This window comes from Taudactylus pleione, unplaced genomic scaffold (genome assembly GCF_031769625.1).
Source record: "Taudactylus pleione unplaced genomic scaffold, aTauple2 ptg000397bl, whole genome shotgun sequence".
Taxonomy (NCBI): Eukaryota; Metazoa; Chordata; class Amphibia; order Anura; family Myobatrachidae; genus Taudactylus; species Taudactylus pleione.
The window spans coordinates 1,682,451-1,698,422 of NW_028284799.1; the positions used below are offsets into that span (position 1 = coordinate 1,682,451).

At 41.8% G+C, this 15,972-nt stretch overlaps 1 protein-coding gene across 1 annotated transcript in view; it reads left to right on the forward strand.

The window, feature by feature from the left end:
* Positions 1-10,749, forward strand: part of BRIP1 (BRCA1 interacting DNA helicase 1) — a 421,240-nt gene extending 410,491 nt beyond the window's left edge. The window contains exons 19-20 of the mRNA XM_088446318.1: positions 6,423-6,761; positions 8,736-10,749. Of these exons, the coding sequence (XP_088302444.1) occupies positions 6,423-6,761; positions 8,736-9,562 (1,166 nt within the window). The 3' untranslated portion in view covers positions 9,563-10,749. The remainder of the gene's footprint in view (positions 1-6,422; positions 6,762-8,735) is intronic.
* The last annotated feature ends 5,223 nt before the right edge of the window (positions 10,750-15,972 follow it).

Here is a 15,972-nt window from a genome sequence, read left to right on the forward strand (position 1 = left end):
TAAGGGCTGGTTAACCACAGCCCTATATCTCTTGGCTAACAGCTGCCACCCGAAATAAATACAGGGGTGTGTATTTATACTTGTCTTCACGTTTTGTTATTTATTACACTGTAGATATATTAACTATCTGGCGCAGCAACCTTCACCTTTTTATTGCAAGTTCCTCAGAGTGCCTGCTTTCAGGATGGAAACTTTGCATTCCATCATTCTGGCTATGGAACCGGGGGATTATATGGTCTCCCTGGATATCCAGGACGCCTACCTCCATGTTCCTATAGCTCCTTCACACAAGCAGTATCTGAGGTGCTATACAACATCTTCACTTCCAGTTTCAGGCTCTACCCTTTGGTCTTTCCACAGCCCCGAGGGTGTTCACCAAAGTGATGGCTGTCATGGCTGCACATCTGCATAGCCAGGGTATACGGCTTCTGCCATATCTGGACGACCTCCTATTGCTGGCCGGCTCTCCGGAGGTCCTTTTGCTACATCTACACCTGACGATCGCTTGTCTCCATGCACACGGGTGGCTGATAAACTGGAAGAAGTCCTCTCTCATTCCATCACAGAGGATGGTTCATTTGGGAGCCCTTCTAGACTCTTGTCAGCAAAGGATCTTCCTGACTCCGGAAAAGGTTTCCTCCCTACAACTACGTGTGAGCAGTTGTCTGAAGACTTCCCAAGTGTCGGTTCACTTGGCAATGAGAGTTCTGGGGTCCATGGTGTCGACGTTCGACATGGTGGAGTATGCCCAGTTTCATTCCAGGCCCCTGCAGGGGCTGATTCTATCCAAATGGAATGGATTACCACACCGGATCAAGACTCAGATGCTTGTGTTGTCTCTGGAGGTGCGCCTGTCGATGACCTGGTGGCTTCAGACGCCTCATCTCACCAAGGGCCGCCCCTTTTGGATCCCGGACTGGGTCCTGCTCACGATGGATGCTAGTCCCCGGGTTGGGGGGCGGTGTCAAGTCTCCTTTCACTTCAGGGATGTTGGACGGTGAAAGAAGCAGTTTTTCCCATCAATATTCTGGAACTTCGGGCCCTGTACAGGGCCTTCCAGTTGTCCGGTCACGCTCTTCACGGAAGGGCAGTGCAAGTTCAGTCCGACAACGCCACCACAGTGGCGTACATCAAACATCAAGGGGGGACTCGCAGTCGAGCAGCAATGTCAGAGGTGTCACACATCCTGTCTTGGGCGGAATGCCACCTTCCGGCCATCTCGGCAGTCTTCATTCTAGGAGTTCTCAACTGGAAAGCGGACTTCCTCAGCCGTCACGACGTGCATCACGGGGAATGGTCCCTTCATCCAGATGTATTTCAACTGCTCGTGGATAAGTGCGGACTGCCGGAGGTGGACCTCATGGTCTCCCGTCACAATCACAAATTGCCTGTGTATGGGTCCAGGACAAGAGACACCGGCGCAAGCCTAGTGGACGCGCTGTCAGTGAAATGGACATTTCAACTGGCGTATCTCTTCCCTCCAATAGCCTTGCTGCCTCGGGTCCTTTGGAAATTCAAACAGGACGACAGTTCGCTTCTGCTGGTGGCACCGGCTTGGCCCAGACGTCCCTGGTACTCCAATCTTCGGGGCCTTTCCATAGACGTTCCGTTTCTTCTGCCTCAACGTGAGGACCTGTTATCTCAGGGGCCCTGCCTTTACCTGGATCTGGGTCGTCGTGTCTTTGATAGCATGGCTCTTGAGACATCCGTCTTGAGAGCCCGGGGTTTTCCAGCTCAGTCATCAGCACAATGCTACAGGCATGCAAGCCTGCTTCCGCCAGGATTTACCACAGGGTGTGGCATACTTATTTTCAATGGTGTGAGTGCAGAAACTACGATCCTCAAGCGTTTCGTGTTTCTAGGATTTTGGCGTTCCTTCAGTCTGGATTGGACTTAGGTTTACACCTCGCTTCATTGAAAGTTCATGTGTCTGCACTTTGTGTGGTTCCTGCGTAGAATTGCTACTCTGCCTGATTTCCTCAGGATTCAGCCTCCCTTTGTTCCACCAGTGGCTCCTTGGGATTTGGCAGTGGTGCTTCGGGCCTTGCAGGGTCCTCCATTTGAACCTCTTGAGTCAGTGGAACTCAAGTGGATGACACTTAAGACTGTTTTTCTCCTGGCAATTGCTTCGGCCAGGAGAGTGTCAGAACTAGGCGCACTTTCTTGCCGTTCTCCTTTTCTGATTTTTAACACAGGACAGGGCAGTGCTTCGCACCTGTCTGGGTTTTCTTCATAAGGTAGTCTCTAAGTTCCACATTAATCAGGAAATTGTTGTTCCGGCATTTCAGTCACCTGATCTCTCGGCTGGTGAGGCTTCCTTAGATGTTGTCCGTGCTCTCAAAGTTTATAATGATCACACTAGTTCCATTCGCAAATCTGATTCTTTGTTTGTCCTCTTTGGTTTTCAAAAGAGGGGTTGGCCTGCCAACAAACAAACTTTGGCCCGTTGGCTTCGTTTGGTTATTTGTGAGGCTTATTCACAGGAGGGTTTACCTGTTCCAGCCTCTGTTTAGGCTCATTCCACTCGGTCTGTGGGTCCCTCGTGGGCTGCTGGCCGTGGCGCCTCAGCTGTTCAGCTGTGTAAGGCGGCCACCTGGTCTTCCATACAGACTTTTCTACGGTTCTATAAGTTTGACACCTTCGCCTCTCAGGATGCATCCTTCGGGCGTCGGGTTCTCCTTTCAGCGCAGGAGCGTCCCCGCCCTTAGTTGTACTGCTTTGGGACATCACCAAGGTCAACCCTGTGGACCCCTTATGGAACCTGAAGTAGAAAACAAGAGATATGGTAAGAAATTACCTTTGTTAGCTCTGTTTCTACGAGGTCCATAGGGTCCACAGGACGCCCTGACGCATCTGGCTTCATATGGGCTATGTGGCTGGTCACCGATTTTCCGTCTCCCTTTCCGTGAGTATGGTTCTTGTGTGTTCCAGTCTTCCTCCTGTTTTTATCTCCTCCAGCCTTGGCTACTTACCAACTGAGGTGCCTGTGGCTGGGGCGGGGTATAGAGGAGGATGGACCCAGTACATCCTGGGAGCAGCAAAGCTTTAACTGCGTGGATCCAGATCCAGCTATATCCCAAGGTCAACCCTGTGGACCCTATGGACCTCGTAGAAACAGAGATTACAAAGGTAAGTTCTTACCATATCGCTTGTTTTTTTGGGCTTACCAGCACCAAAATACATATACTGTATGTATATATAGACTAATGTTTTGGTAAGTTGTGTTTTTATTATTTAGTAGTATACTATCTTGAATACTGCAATAATATAGTATTTCCTACCCACTACTTTATAATTAAAGGCTCGTCGACACTAGACTCTGCAACTCATGTGTCTTTAGTCTCTGATACCATCAGCATACTAGACAGTATGCTGATGGTATCAGAGACTAAAGACACATGAGTTGCAGCAACATTAGTGGCCTAATCCTGTATATGTTCCTACCAATATATATACACATATATACACTACCAATATATATACACACAATAGCAGCCTCTACTAGTTTACATCTGTTCAAATGTAAAATAACAAAATAGATATAAAAAGATATAGGTGGTGCCAAAACAAACTTAATACAATACAGTGCAATATTTTTTTTCAGTATAAAGTTGGTGAAGAAATTCTCAGTGGAGATACGGGAAGTCTTTGAGACTGCAAAAACCACAAATGAGAATAAATCTAGACATATAACCGTTTAAATGGAACAAAGGGTAATGCAGAAGGCAAAATTCAAGAAGCATTGAAAAATATATTCCGTCTGGCACTGTAACATGGAATTTTGCAGTGTCCTCCAGTTGCGGAGCTTTTACTATCGATCAAAAACACTTTACATAACCATGGTTTTCTTGGACATTTCTGTCCTCTAGTGCACAGGTTCTCAAACTCGGTCCTCAGGACCCCAAACAGTACCTGTTTTCCAGGTCTCCTCACAGACTCACAAGTGATATAATTAGCTCCACCTGTGGGTCTTCTAAAATGTGTCAGTGAGTAATGAATACACCTGTGCACCTGCTGGGCGATCTGGAAAACGTGACCTGTGTGGGGTCCTGAGGAACGAGTTTGAGAACCACTGCTCTAGTGTATGTCAATGTTTATAATTAATACATTTCATAAATGTTTTCCATAGGTGATGAGTCACACAGGGCCTTATTCAGAGTCAGTCTCAAGTGATAGTTGAGTCTTTTTTCCGTCTCAACTAGTACTTTTTTTTTATTGCACATGGTCTCAAATCTTTCTTCTGGCTCTCTGTGACTAGGGCCTGGGGGGGGGAATGCGCGTGTGTTCATGTGAAGTGGCCGCGAATGTGAGTGCAGTGGGTATGCTGTCACAACCAAAGTACAATAAGGACGTGTTCTAGGCTTCTAGTGTCAACTTAATACAAATGACTGAAATGTCTCAGAAGCAGCCTGCTGTAGGGGTCTGACTGTGTCAGGTCTGACCCTGTTGTAAGTGTAATGTTGATAATGATAGCTGCATCAGTCTAATTGGTCTTAAATGTGAAAAACACATCCATGTATTTAAATACATGAAAACAGCATTGTGTGCTGCAATGACTGATTGTGCATAGGTCACAGACTTTTAAAAAAAAAAAATCACAAATTGCGATTAGGTTTTCAGACTGACTCTGAATAATACCCACAATGTATTGGTGTGTACACTGATGGTTTAAATCAGAGATGGCTGACCGCAGATACTCAACCAGTCGAACGCGTTGGCCCGTTCAGCAGCAGTTTGCAGCGTCCAATAAAAATCAGATTGATTGTTATTGGATGCTGTACCGAATTGAAGCTGTCTGTCGGCTGTCAGTGTGAAAGCAATAGCCAATAAGAATCAGGCCTTTCTTATTGAGGATGTCACATGTAACAGCCTACAGTGCGCCCCTGCCAGAGCCGAGTTAGATTAGGTCTAAATTCAAGTAGGTTAAAGGACCTCTGATGTCACAACCATGTGACCCGCAACTGCAGTGGGAGAAGCAACCATCGGATTCCAATGTCCATCCCTACGCTGAACCTGCAGACGGACTCTGGCCACCACTCTTCCACCATGAAGTGCTCCCTTTCCAGTGTGATGTTCCCGCTCAGCCACACACCCTCGGTGAACAGGAGGCACCTCCCATGGAAGTCACAGCTGTTCTCAGACAGGGGCACCACAGCGAGGAAGTTCAACAGTCAACCCAGGAAATACAGGGTACATTATGCAAAGAGGACATTGCTCATCGCCATTTTCGGCAGCAGAGGACTAGTGCACATGAAGGCTGCGGAAATATGCACAGGTACCCCAGCCCTGGGGATATGGTGCTGATAATGCTTACGGTAGCTCCAATACAAATCTCTCATCCATGATCCTCCTGCCCTTCCAAGCACATCCCAGTGGCCGGGCCCCAGCCAGCTGCATGGCAGCAGCAGTGGGGGTTGTGGTGACACTGGTAAGATGCACAGAGCAGGAATGAGACGTAGGGGGTTGTTGTGAGATGCAGGGGACTGTGGTGACAATGGCGTAAGTTGTTATGAGATGCAGGGGGTCTGTGGCAAAATGAAATGGCTCCCATGCGAAGCCGGGGCAGGTCGCTAGGTTCTGATGAAGATAAGGTTCTTCCCTATATTTACAAATCAAAGTGCATTTATTGACAGAATCCAAATAATAACAAGTACTTACAATGCTACAGGTGCTAATGTGTACTCTGCTCAGGAGTTCTGATGGAAACAATGCATTAATAGTGTGGTGCTAGAACCCTGTAAATAAGTTACACTGTAGTAAAATTAATACCTAGGGGGGAATTTATTTAGCCACTGTATTTTATCACAGGCTAATTGAAACAGTGGGGCTATTCAATGAGCCGAAGGCAGCCCACAGGCTGCAGTTAACGACAAGTAGGCTTGAAAAGAAATCCAGTTTGCGGGTGCCACGACCGTGTTTACCCATAGGTCTGGGGTCTTATCCCGGATTGTATGGGTTAACACGCGGTAAAATGATAATTTATCAGGCGAGAAAAAGTGTCTCTAACTGCATAGCCCTAGCATTAAAGCTCGAGGCCACCACCCTTTTTCACCCGTGGTAAATTACCACTGCTAACTGAATTCCACATGTAGTGTTTCCATCTAAACCCTAGAGCAGAGTACACACAGATGATGCGTGCGATAGCAGATATAAAATAAGATTTCAGCAATGAACAAAAACTGACATCTGAAACCTTGCTCACAAAATAAAAAAAAATCACTGCCAAATTTGAGGAAGAAATACTGAAAATATTGCAAAGATATTGCCAGTTTTTGTGTGAGTTGCCAACTATTTTAGGCCCTGGTTAATTGAATAGAGAGGCAATATGTTTTTAAATGTTCATGTGGTTTGTGCTTATTACCAAAATAACTTCTGTATGCAATACATTTAATCTTTTACACATCATATTATCTGTTTTACAGGGCTTTCAAAATGGGTACGGCAATTAGTACAGCACCACTCAACCTTTAATAATGCACTACAATCCTTGGTTGAGTTTTCTAAAAATCAACAGCAGTGTGTGCAGCTACCAAGCATGGTCAGTGATCATCTCTCTCCTCAGGAGCCACCTATCTCTTCCATAAATACCTCCGACATTTCCTCATTGTTGGAATTAACTGTTCACCAGTCTGATAGTGTCTTAGAACATGCAGAAGAAAGAAGCTATCTGCAGAGTCATACAACCCAACCACCTATAATCACAATATTATCAAGTTCAGACCAATCGGGATCTGAAGAAGAGAGCCAAGTCAAAAATAAAGGTATGCACGAATAAGTACATGTTTTGTGAATAGGTTATTTGCCTGTGGACTGGAAATGGAACACTGGATTACATATGTGTGATTATGTATACAGATGTGTCCACATCTATCCTCTGTGCGCTACAAGCCGCGTTACGCACAACAAGGGAGCTCCGTGTGACTCGGTAGCGCAGAGCGTATTTTCATGCGACTTTTTAACTTCAAATGCATCTTATTTGCACAATGATGCGAAAAGGACCTCAAGCAGCTTCTGCTGATTAAAATATGTGGCTTGCCTATATTCTGTCTGCCTCTGCATGTGAAATGCTACCTTACAGTGTCAGCGGCTGTGACACTGCAACATAGCGATTCGCATGCAGATACACCCACATTTGAAGGTAAAAAGTTGCACGAAAAGACGCTCGGCGCTACAGAGTCACGGCATGGCGCGACTAGAAGGGCTGTTTAACGCGCAAGGAGGCTAGATGTATGAGGACAGCAAGTGCAATTTGCTGTCATACTACTGCACTGAGGTGTTTTGAATGACCACCATTGAATTAACCTTCTTCAAGATAACAGTATTTTCTCTGTACCCTACAGTATTTTTGATAAAGCTTCCTGGCCAAATTACACTGTCTAGCTAAGGATTCTTCATCATATTTCAGTTTTGAAATAATTAATTTGAAGGGGGGGCTTATGTTCACATTGTTCATATTAAAATCAACATCATCATTTATTTGTAAGGACTCACAAAACTGCAGCACAGGGCACTCAGGGTTACAAATTTTAGAAATACAATCCCACATGAAAACAAGTGCTGATGAGGTTGACGAAAGAAGACAGGGTTGGGAGGGCCTTACTCATTATAGCTTACAGTGTACAGGGAGAGGGCAATGCTGAGACTGAAGGAGCTAGTGAGACTCTAGTGGAGATAGGACTGTAGCTGGCAGAACACATGGGGGTAGGACAGGCTGTAGTGAAGAGTTGGGTTTTGTGGGAACACTTGAAAGATTAAAGCTGGCAGAGAGTCTGGTTAGGTGCGTTAGGGAGATCATCAGAGGGGAGCAGCATGGAGGAATAGGACTATTGGAGAATGATATACTTGTATGAAATCATTTTAATGTATAGTAGTTCATTATAATTTGTTTAATTAGAGCACAATAATTATGTAAAGTAGAATGCACAATTATTGTGTTCTAATTATACAGCAATGCGTCTCTTTTTGCTGTAACATACAAATTAGATCTAGTCATACTTGGTGATAATCTGATACATTTCCACCAGGCTTTTGATGATCACATGCTAAAGAGCCATGATCATCATCATCATTGCAGCAGAAAGTGCTGTAACTGAATAGGGAAGAAAGCATATCTCTGCCCACCTCATCTTGGGCCTGATTCTGAGTTGCATGCAGCAGCATCTATTGGCGGTCACCCGTATGCAGATGATGCTACAAACTCCTTCCCTTGTGTACATCTGAGCGGCTGAATGTGCAAGTACAGAGATGCCCACTTTTAGCGCCCGTGCACAATGTAACACCGATTGGCGTGTCCTTATATGCCACCATCGATCACACCATCGAAACATGCAACAGCCGTAGACAGCTGCAGTTTCTCTATCTGACTATGGCCTCCTATGCCTGCAGCTGTGCGTCTGTGAATGCAGCCACTTGCATTGACACTCTCGTACCACGCCCATAATACGCCCAGTGAACAGACTATTTTTGCGTTTGTTTCTAGCCACCTCCCAGGAACGCCCAGTCTGTCTGTCACAATAGCACCTTTGTGTGTACACTCTGTGTAATGTATGCGCTGTAGGAGTTTTTAGAAATTTTCACACATGCACAGTTGCAAACAATCGCTAATTACATGAACATTGGCATTGCGTGCGGAACGGTATTAGGCCCCCTATGTGTATCCTTACACAAGCCAGTACATGTTTTATAAATGAATACATGGCTGTAGTTATCTAACATTTGTTTTTGATTTTTAATAGTTGATGCGGGAGCTTTCAGAGCACAGATATATCAAAATACAAACACCAGGAGAGGCAAAACCCATGGCTCCAGGAAACAAGTAATAGAGACATCTGAAAAGAAAAAAATTAATGAGACGAAACAAAAATCCTCTTTCTATTCCTTCTTTATCAAGAGTCCCCTCACATCAACTCCAATTCCTGCTTCTTCTAGGAGTAGCACCTTCCCAGATACCAAACTGGGAAACAGTAACACTAATGGCACTGCAGAGCTTATGGAAAGATGTCCAACCAAAACAGATGAAGTTACATTGAAACGATCTGGAATACTAGATGGTGCCAGTAAAGTAGAACTTCCTGAACATTTGTGTAATGTGGTTCCACTTTTTCGTGACAGTACACCTAATGATATTACTATGACTGGAAAAAACAATATCTCGGTTTCTGAGACACCTGAGAATGAGATGGAGGAAGAGGACTCTATCCATTTTACTCCTGAACTATTTGATAATGAGATTCAACAACGTAGTCCTAATCCGGGGAGTCAAGTGAATCAGATGCTATTTAAATTTGATGATGATTGCACTGAGGAAATCACACATGAAAAAGGGGGCAAGGATGATACCCAGTTACATTTCCGCCCTGTAACCGGACCAGAAAATTATTTAAACACATGCAATGTTAACACATTTGTAAACAATGAAAGCCTAGTGCTAAATGAATGTTTTTCCAATGAAACACAAAGATATCCTGGGAAATTAGCTAGTATAGACAACACTCAGATACCGAGAACAGAAAGAAAAAAGAACCGACTTTCTAGATCCAAGAGCAAAGGTGTGTCTTCCTAGTGTTATAGATTGACTGCATTGTAATAAATGTGAAGATAAATCACTAGGAACATATAACTTGCATAATTTTTTATATCTTACAAACATCAAACTGATTGTTCAGCCCTATGACATACAATGAATCAATCTGTGGAGCCTGTAAGTCACATCACATGTAAATCTACTTCTGGTGGCTGCCTCGTTTGGCTCCTTAAAATGAAAATGTAGCTGCCAGCTTTTCCTGAGCACAGTCTATACATTATTTTATCTACCCATATATAGTTCTATCCACATGGTTAGTGTTTTACCAGCACTTAAACAAGAAATATCTGAAGTTCATAAATTTCCAATTAATGATCACACAATGTTAAAGCATCACATGCATATAATATAAACAACCTGCTTGATTATTGGCAGGAGTCTTCAAAGCTTCATATTTGTCCGTCAACTATAATGAAACCAGATAGGAAATTAAATCATCTAAAAAATGCACCACATAAAAAATAGTTCTGTAAACATAAAAAGCGTAGAGAGAATGAACCCAAATGCTTTGTTTTTAGACTTTGTTTTTTGTATTGTTACCGTATATTCTGGTTTGAATTAAAAAAAAAGTGACATCATTGATAAAACATTACTGTACATTATATTTGAACTTCTGGTCTTTCTTTCCATGTTAATGATAGAACTGATCACTACTGGCAGTCTACAGTTTAGCATGACTCAATCTTGCCAAAAGAACGTACAATGTTCCCTATAATACATAGGCCACTACAGGTGTCTTATCAGGGGTGCAGGGAAGATATATAATGGACATAATACAATTTTTTACATACATCAGATTGTAAGCAATGGTCATGTTATAAAGTGAAAGCACTATATAAAAAAGGAACAGGGACAAAAAGGAAAATTCATGTTTTGCTAATTTGACCAGTAAAATAGTGGGCAAAAAACTGTTCTTCCCAGAACAGCAAACAGATTCTTCTACTGAACATTGGTGAACAGAGTTTCTAGCCCACCTCTATCCACAGGCAACAACAATAGCATTATAATATGTACAGTATGTTACCATGGAATTCTAATCAGAGAGAGCTGTAAAATATATCATTATTAATCACTGTATTTCTATGTTTGTTAAATTGTCTTCCTATAAAAATCTAGAAATTGACATCATTTATGTAAATTTGTAATGTTATATTACCAGCAACCATTAAAACAAAATATGTACTTAAACTTTTCCTTTTTTTTTTACTCACATTTATAAAACCTAACAAACCCTACATATGAGGGTAATCCCAAAAATACAGACTGCTTGCCTGTAAGCAAATAAAAAAAAAATGTATCATGTAAGCGTTGATCATATATTTAGAATCCCCCTACAGTACTCGGCTGCCTCCAGTTCATTGAACCAGTTGCTGACTGCAAGCTTCAACTCATCATCATTTCCAAACTTTTCTGTCCAGCAACTTAGTGAAAAGGTGAAGAACCACTTGGAGCAAGGTCAGAACTATAGTCCTATGGATGATCGAAAACCTCCCACCCCAAACTGTGACAAGTGATGGGCGTCCCAGTAGATCCTCGCCATGCACATTTCTTCATCTATTATTGAACATTTCACGCCCCTTTCTCACATCACCATACACCTGCTTTAACTGCCGATAAATTTTATCATGTCTCACTTTCTGCACATTCAAGAATCGAATAGCACCCCACACTTAAGTAGGGGGGATTTTGCATCGTAGGGTTCATTTTATCAAAGCACAATATCATCAAAAACAACCATAACACAGCACTTGGAAAACAGATTAGGGAGTGCGCCCGACTGTAAATTGGGGAGGTCGAATGACCTTCGTGACAGGAATGCGCAAACTGTCTACTTTCCAGATTACACCCATATAAATAAATGTTTTGGTTTAATTCATATGCATAACTTTCTTTATTATTGTTATTACTACCATAAAAAACCATCATTAGATGGTTTTAAAGCTGCAGAATTTTGCAGCTGAATGAGATACTGGGCTAATAAAACACCAATATTTCTGTTAGTTCCATTTTTATAAGCAAGTCATGATTTTTGGATGCCAAATTAATGTGAAAAAGGATTGGCCTCACTGGTAAGTAGCATGATTTGGCAGATCAGGATATCATCTAATTTGCTAAATAATATTGTGAGGCATATACTAGCATTATACAACTTGCTAAATTTATACTGGATTAGAATTTTAGTGAGTGCCATATTAAAAAAATAGATAACCTAGATTATTGTAATCAGTGATGTATTGCCCCAATTTCCCGTTCTGCTGGGGAATCAAGAAAATTCAACATGTTGGAAATCTTCAAAAAAAATTATCGGGATTGGCGAGTCTGGGATATATAACATTCAGTTTTTTCCCAATCCGCATACGAATAGCCAATCATCGATGTCTGCGTTTTTGATTGGGGAATCGGGGCCTTAAATGTAGGATCCGCATAATTTGTAACCTAGCAACAAAACTGATGTATGTTGCTAGACTTATTTTGTTATGGTAATATAGTAATTTAAAATATTTATATATCCTTATATTAAATAAAATGTGGTTACAACTATTGTAAGAACACCTCTTGATTCTGTAATTATCTTTTATTTCTGACGAATAATGGACAATTTTGGAAAAAAATATGTTTTATAAATGCAATGGATCCACCTAGAAACCTATCTAATTTTGGATAGAACACTGTTTCTCTAAGGATTTTGTTACAGTTGCAATAGAGCTTTAAGTTGTGTTGTATGGTACAGGGCACTGTGGCTTTAGAACTGTAAACACACTGTCTTAATGTAAACTAGTAATAAGGACCCGGTATATAATGTGTCAACCCATGCCTACAATGCTATACTTGCCAAGTGCTGACGCTTCTTTTCTCCTGGCCTAACTGCATACTGCTTACCTTGACAGATTTTAGTAAATGTAACTCAAACTTGTACATACATTGACTCAACATCCTTGGAACATACATACAAAATGAAAAATTCTTGTTTTGGGGTTGTAAGTGATAGATTAGACATGACATAATATTGGAGGGAAGAGCCTACGGTATCATCACATTCTCACCAGTTTAATTTCTTCTTTTTTTCCCTTGCATAACTCTGCAAACAATTGTACAAATTTTGCACAACTCACTGAAAAGTTGACTTTATGTCAAAGTTTAGAGGTTAGCTTTTCTGTTATCATCAAGTCCACACTACATTGCAGAACTCAGACTAGTCCGCAGAGATAACATTGAATGTTTGATAAACAGCAATAACATGCAGTACCTACTTGGGAAGCCACCATCCAGTTCTGTTTAATGCAAGGACATTACAGAAGACTGTAGATCTAGCTTTGTTCCGTGTACTCCCGTCCAGTATTACTCTGCAAATGAGACACCTGTTTTTATACTACTGTAAGAGTAAAGCCTTCCATAAGAACCACTCTTGAGGTATTTACATCTAACAATCCTATACCACTTGTCAAACTGTTTTTGGCACAAGAACTGCATTAGTATTATTTGTAGAGTGACTGCCTGGCCTCTGCAAATGCATTGTTAATTTTGCTGGAAATATTTTGGCAACATGGTATTTATGGTTTGTTGCATTAAAACAATTGAGGGATGACGCACATAAATGTAGCATGCTAGGTCTGTGGGATGGTGTGAGCATGCATGGAAAATAGGGATGGTTACGAGATGCCGGCGTTCAGGATCCCGGTGGTCAGAATCCCGACGGGGTTAGAATAGCCTCCTCCATGTATCACATAAGGTGCAGTGGTTTTTTTTTGTTTGAAAGTTAAAATTTTCTATCTGAGAACATAGAGCTGATGCTCTAGTTGTGATTCATCTGCCCTGAAGCATTGTGCCTTGTCAATAAGCATTTTAGCAAATTCTGGTCTGGATTTTTTATATAAATATATTTTTTTTAAGTGGAGTCTTCCTGAGTCTTCTTCCATGGAGCCCACTGTTGCTCAAAATGCTTTGGATGGTAAGATCAGACACTAACGTACAGTACTTTAACCTTGGTGTTCAGCTTGTTGGATTGATTCAAAGGTGGACGCAGAAGCGCCCGCAGCAGTGACAATTGGAACTGCATCCCTTGTGTACATCCATACAGCCAAATGTGCAAGGACTCAGACGCCCACTGTCAGCGTCCATAAATTCAGTAATACACATTGGTGCGTCCTTAGACCCCACCTTGGATCACAGCATGGAACTTGCATCGGCCCTATGGCAGGTGTACTTTCTCCATCTGACTATGGCCTCCTATGCGTGAGTCTGTGTACGCAGACACTCCCATAATACGCCCATTAAACTAACTATTATTGCGTGCATTACTAGCCACTTCCCAGGAATGCAGACTAGATTTTCAATACATTTCTCCTGAATTCATCTGAAATAATACATGCGACTCTGCACGGACACAATTTTGACACGTCCGCAGTAGCAGAAAATCGCTCCACTATGTCTGACTTCAGCAGTGCCTACACTTTTCTACCATTTTCTGCCATTACACCTTTCTACCATTCTCACTATCCTTCTGTTTAACCTGGGGTTAAGTTTCCTCTTGCGGCCACATCCAGGGAGGTTGTCTACAGTACCATGGACTTTACACTTCTTTATAATATTTATCACTAATAGTCACAGGAACATCAGGCTGCTTGGAGATGGTCTTATAGCCTTTACTTTTAACACACTTGTAATATACTTTCTGATCTCCTCAGACAACTCGTCATTGCTTTCTCTGGTCCATGTTCAGTGCGGTGCACAATGATACCAAACAGCAGAGTGACTACTTTTCTCCATTTACTGTAGGTAGGCTGAATGGCCGATTAGAAGATTGGAGATGTGTGATGCTAATTCCAGAAAGCAATTTGTTTGAAATATCACTATATTCCAATTATTTGTTATCTTTTCTAAGAGGTTCCGACAAGTCTTCCCAGGCAATTCTACAATATCTTTGGAGAAAAATCAATAATTTATCTTTTCACAGTTTCTTTGCTTTATTCTGACATAGCAAAGGCCTGCAGGTATACAAGCAACAATAGCTTTTCATTTTATCACTTATCAGGAGGAATGAAGCAGTGTTTCAACCAGCTTTAAGGGTGCCACCAAACTTGTCCACCTCCCTCTCCTTCTCTCTCTGTCTGTCTGTCTGTCTCTCTCTCTCTCTTTCTCTCTCTATATATATATATATATATATACACCTGGTGGTGTTTAGTTTGGTGTTTAGTTTGAGGTTGTATTGCTGTTGGTGTTTAGTTTGAGGTTGGTGTTGCTTTCCATAGGGGTCCTGTTGTTGGAGTGACCCACGGGACCAGCAGCACTATACAGACTAGTAGCAGGGCCTTTACCCACACCAATGTCACTGTGTGCCCTGTGCACAGACTGCTATGTAGTTTATCCTATTCACACACCTCTCACACCAATGTCACTGTGGGCCCTGTGCACAGATTGCTATGTAACCTCTCCTATTCACACACCTCTCACACCAATGTCACTGTGGGCCCTGTGCACAGACTGCTATGTAACCTCTCCTATTCACACACCTCTCACACCAATGTCACTGTGTGCCCTGTGCACAGACTGCTATGTAGTTTATCCTATTCAAGTGAACGCCAGCCCAAAGAACCTCTCCCCCACCACTTAGCAGCCACGCACATGGTGCCACACCTACAGTATCTCTTGGATTGATGATGTCAATAAACTTTGTTTTTGTTATTGCTCAGCTTTAAATTGACAGATTAAGATAAAACAAAAAGTGCAGGTTAGTTCTAGGAGTTTCCACTACAAAATGATGCAGTTCATGAAAATCAGTTCAGTAGTTTTTCCACCAACTTGGAATAAATAGACAGACACAACATACTTATAATATTAGTTACTGTATATATATTATGCATTTCAACAGTTCTTTCTCTAAATAATTTACACATTTTTTTATGCCAATTTATAGTTCAAAATGGAAAGCACAAATGAAAGTGATCTTAGCCAGTAATGCTGTAGCTCTGGAAGAAAACCAGACTGGAAATATGTCTCAGAATGTGAAAGATCCCATCATAGGTAAACATTGAGACATATTATTTTTTCTGACCATACAGGGAATATTTCCTCCATCACTGAGAAAACACATCAATCATACAAACAGTAGAACAGGTACGGTCTCTTCCTGTTAGGGCAGCCAATAATAATAAATCAGACTTGGGGTACAGACTTTATCACCCTATGAAAAAGTAGTTTTCATCCAAATAAAAAGTTTAGGAATGACCAATTCCTGGAGACACTAGAATAACCTTAAAAAGAATACTGTATTAAGTTTATCTAAAGAAAGTTATATAATATTATTTACTATAGATTACTATAGATTTACTATAAAATAAGAAACACTTTAGCCATACAATACATGCTACAGAGTCCTTAATGACGTGTTG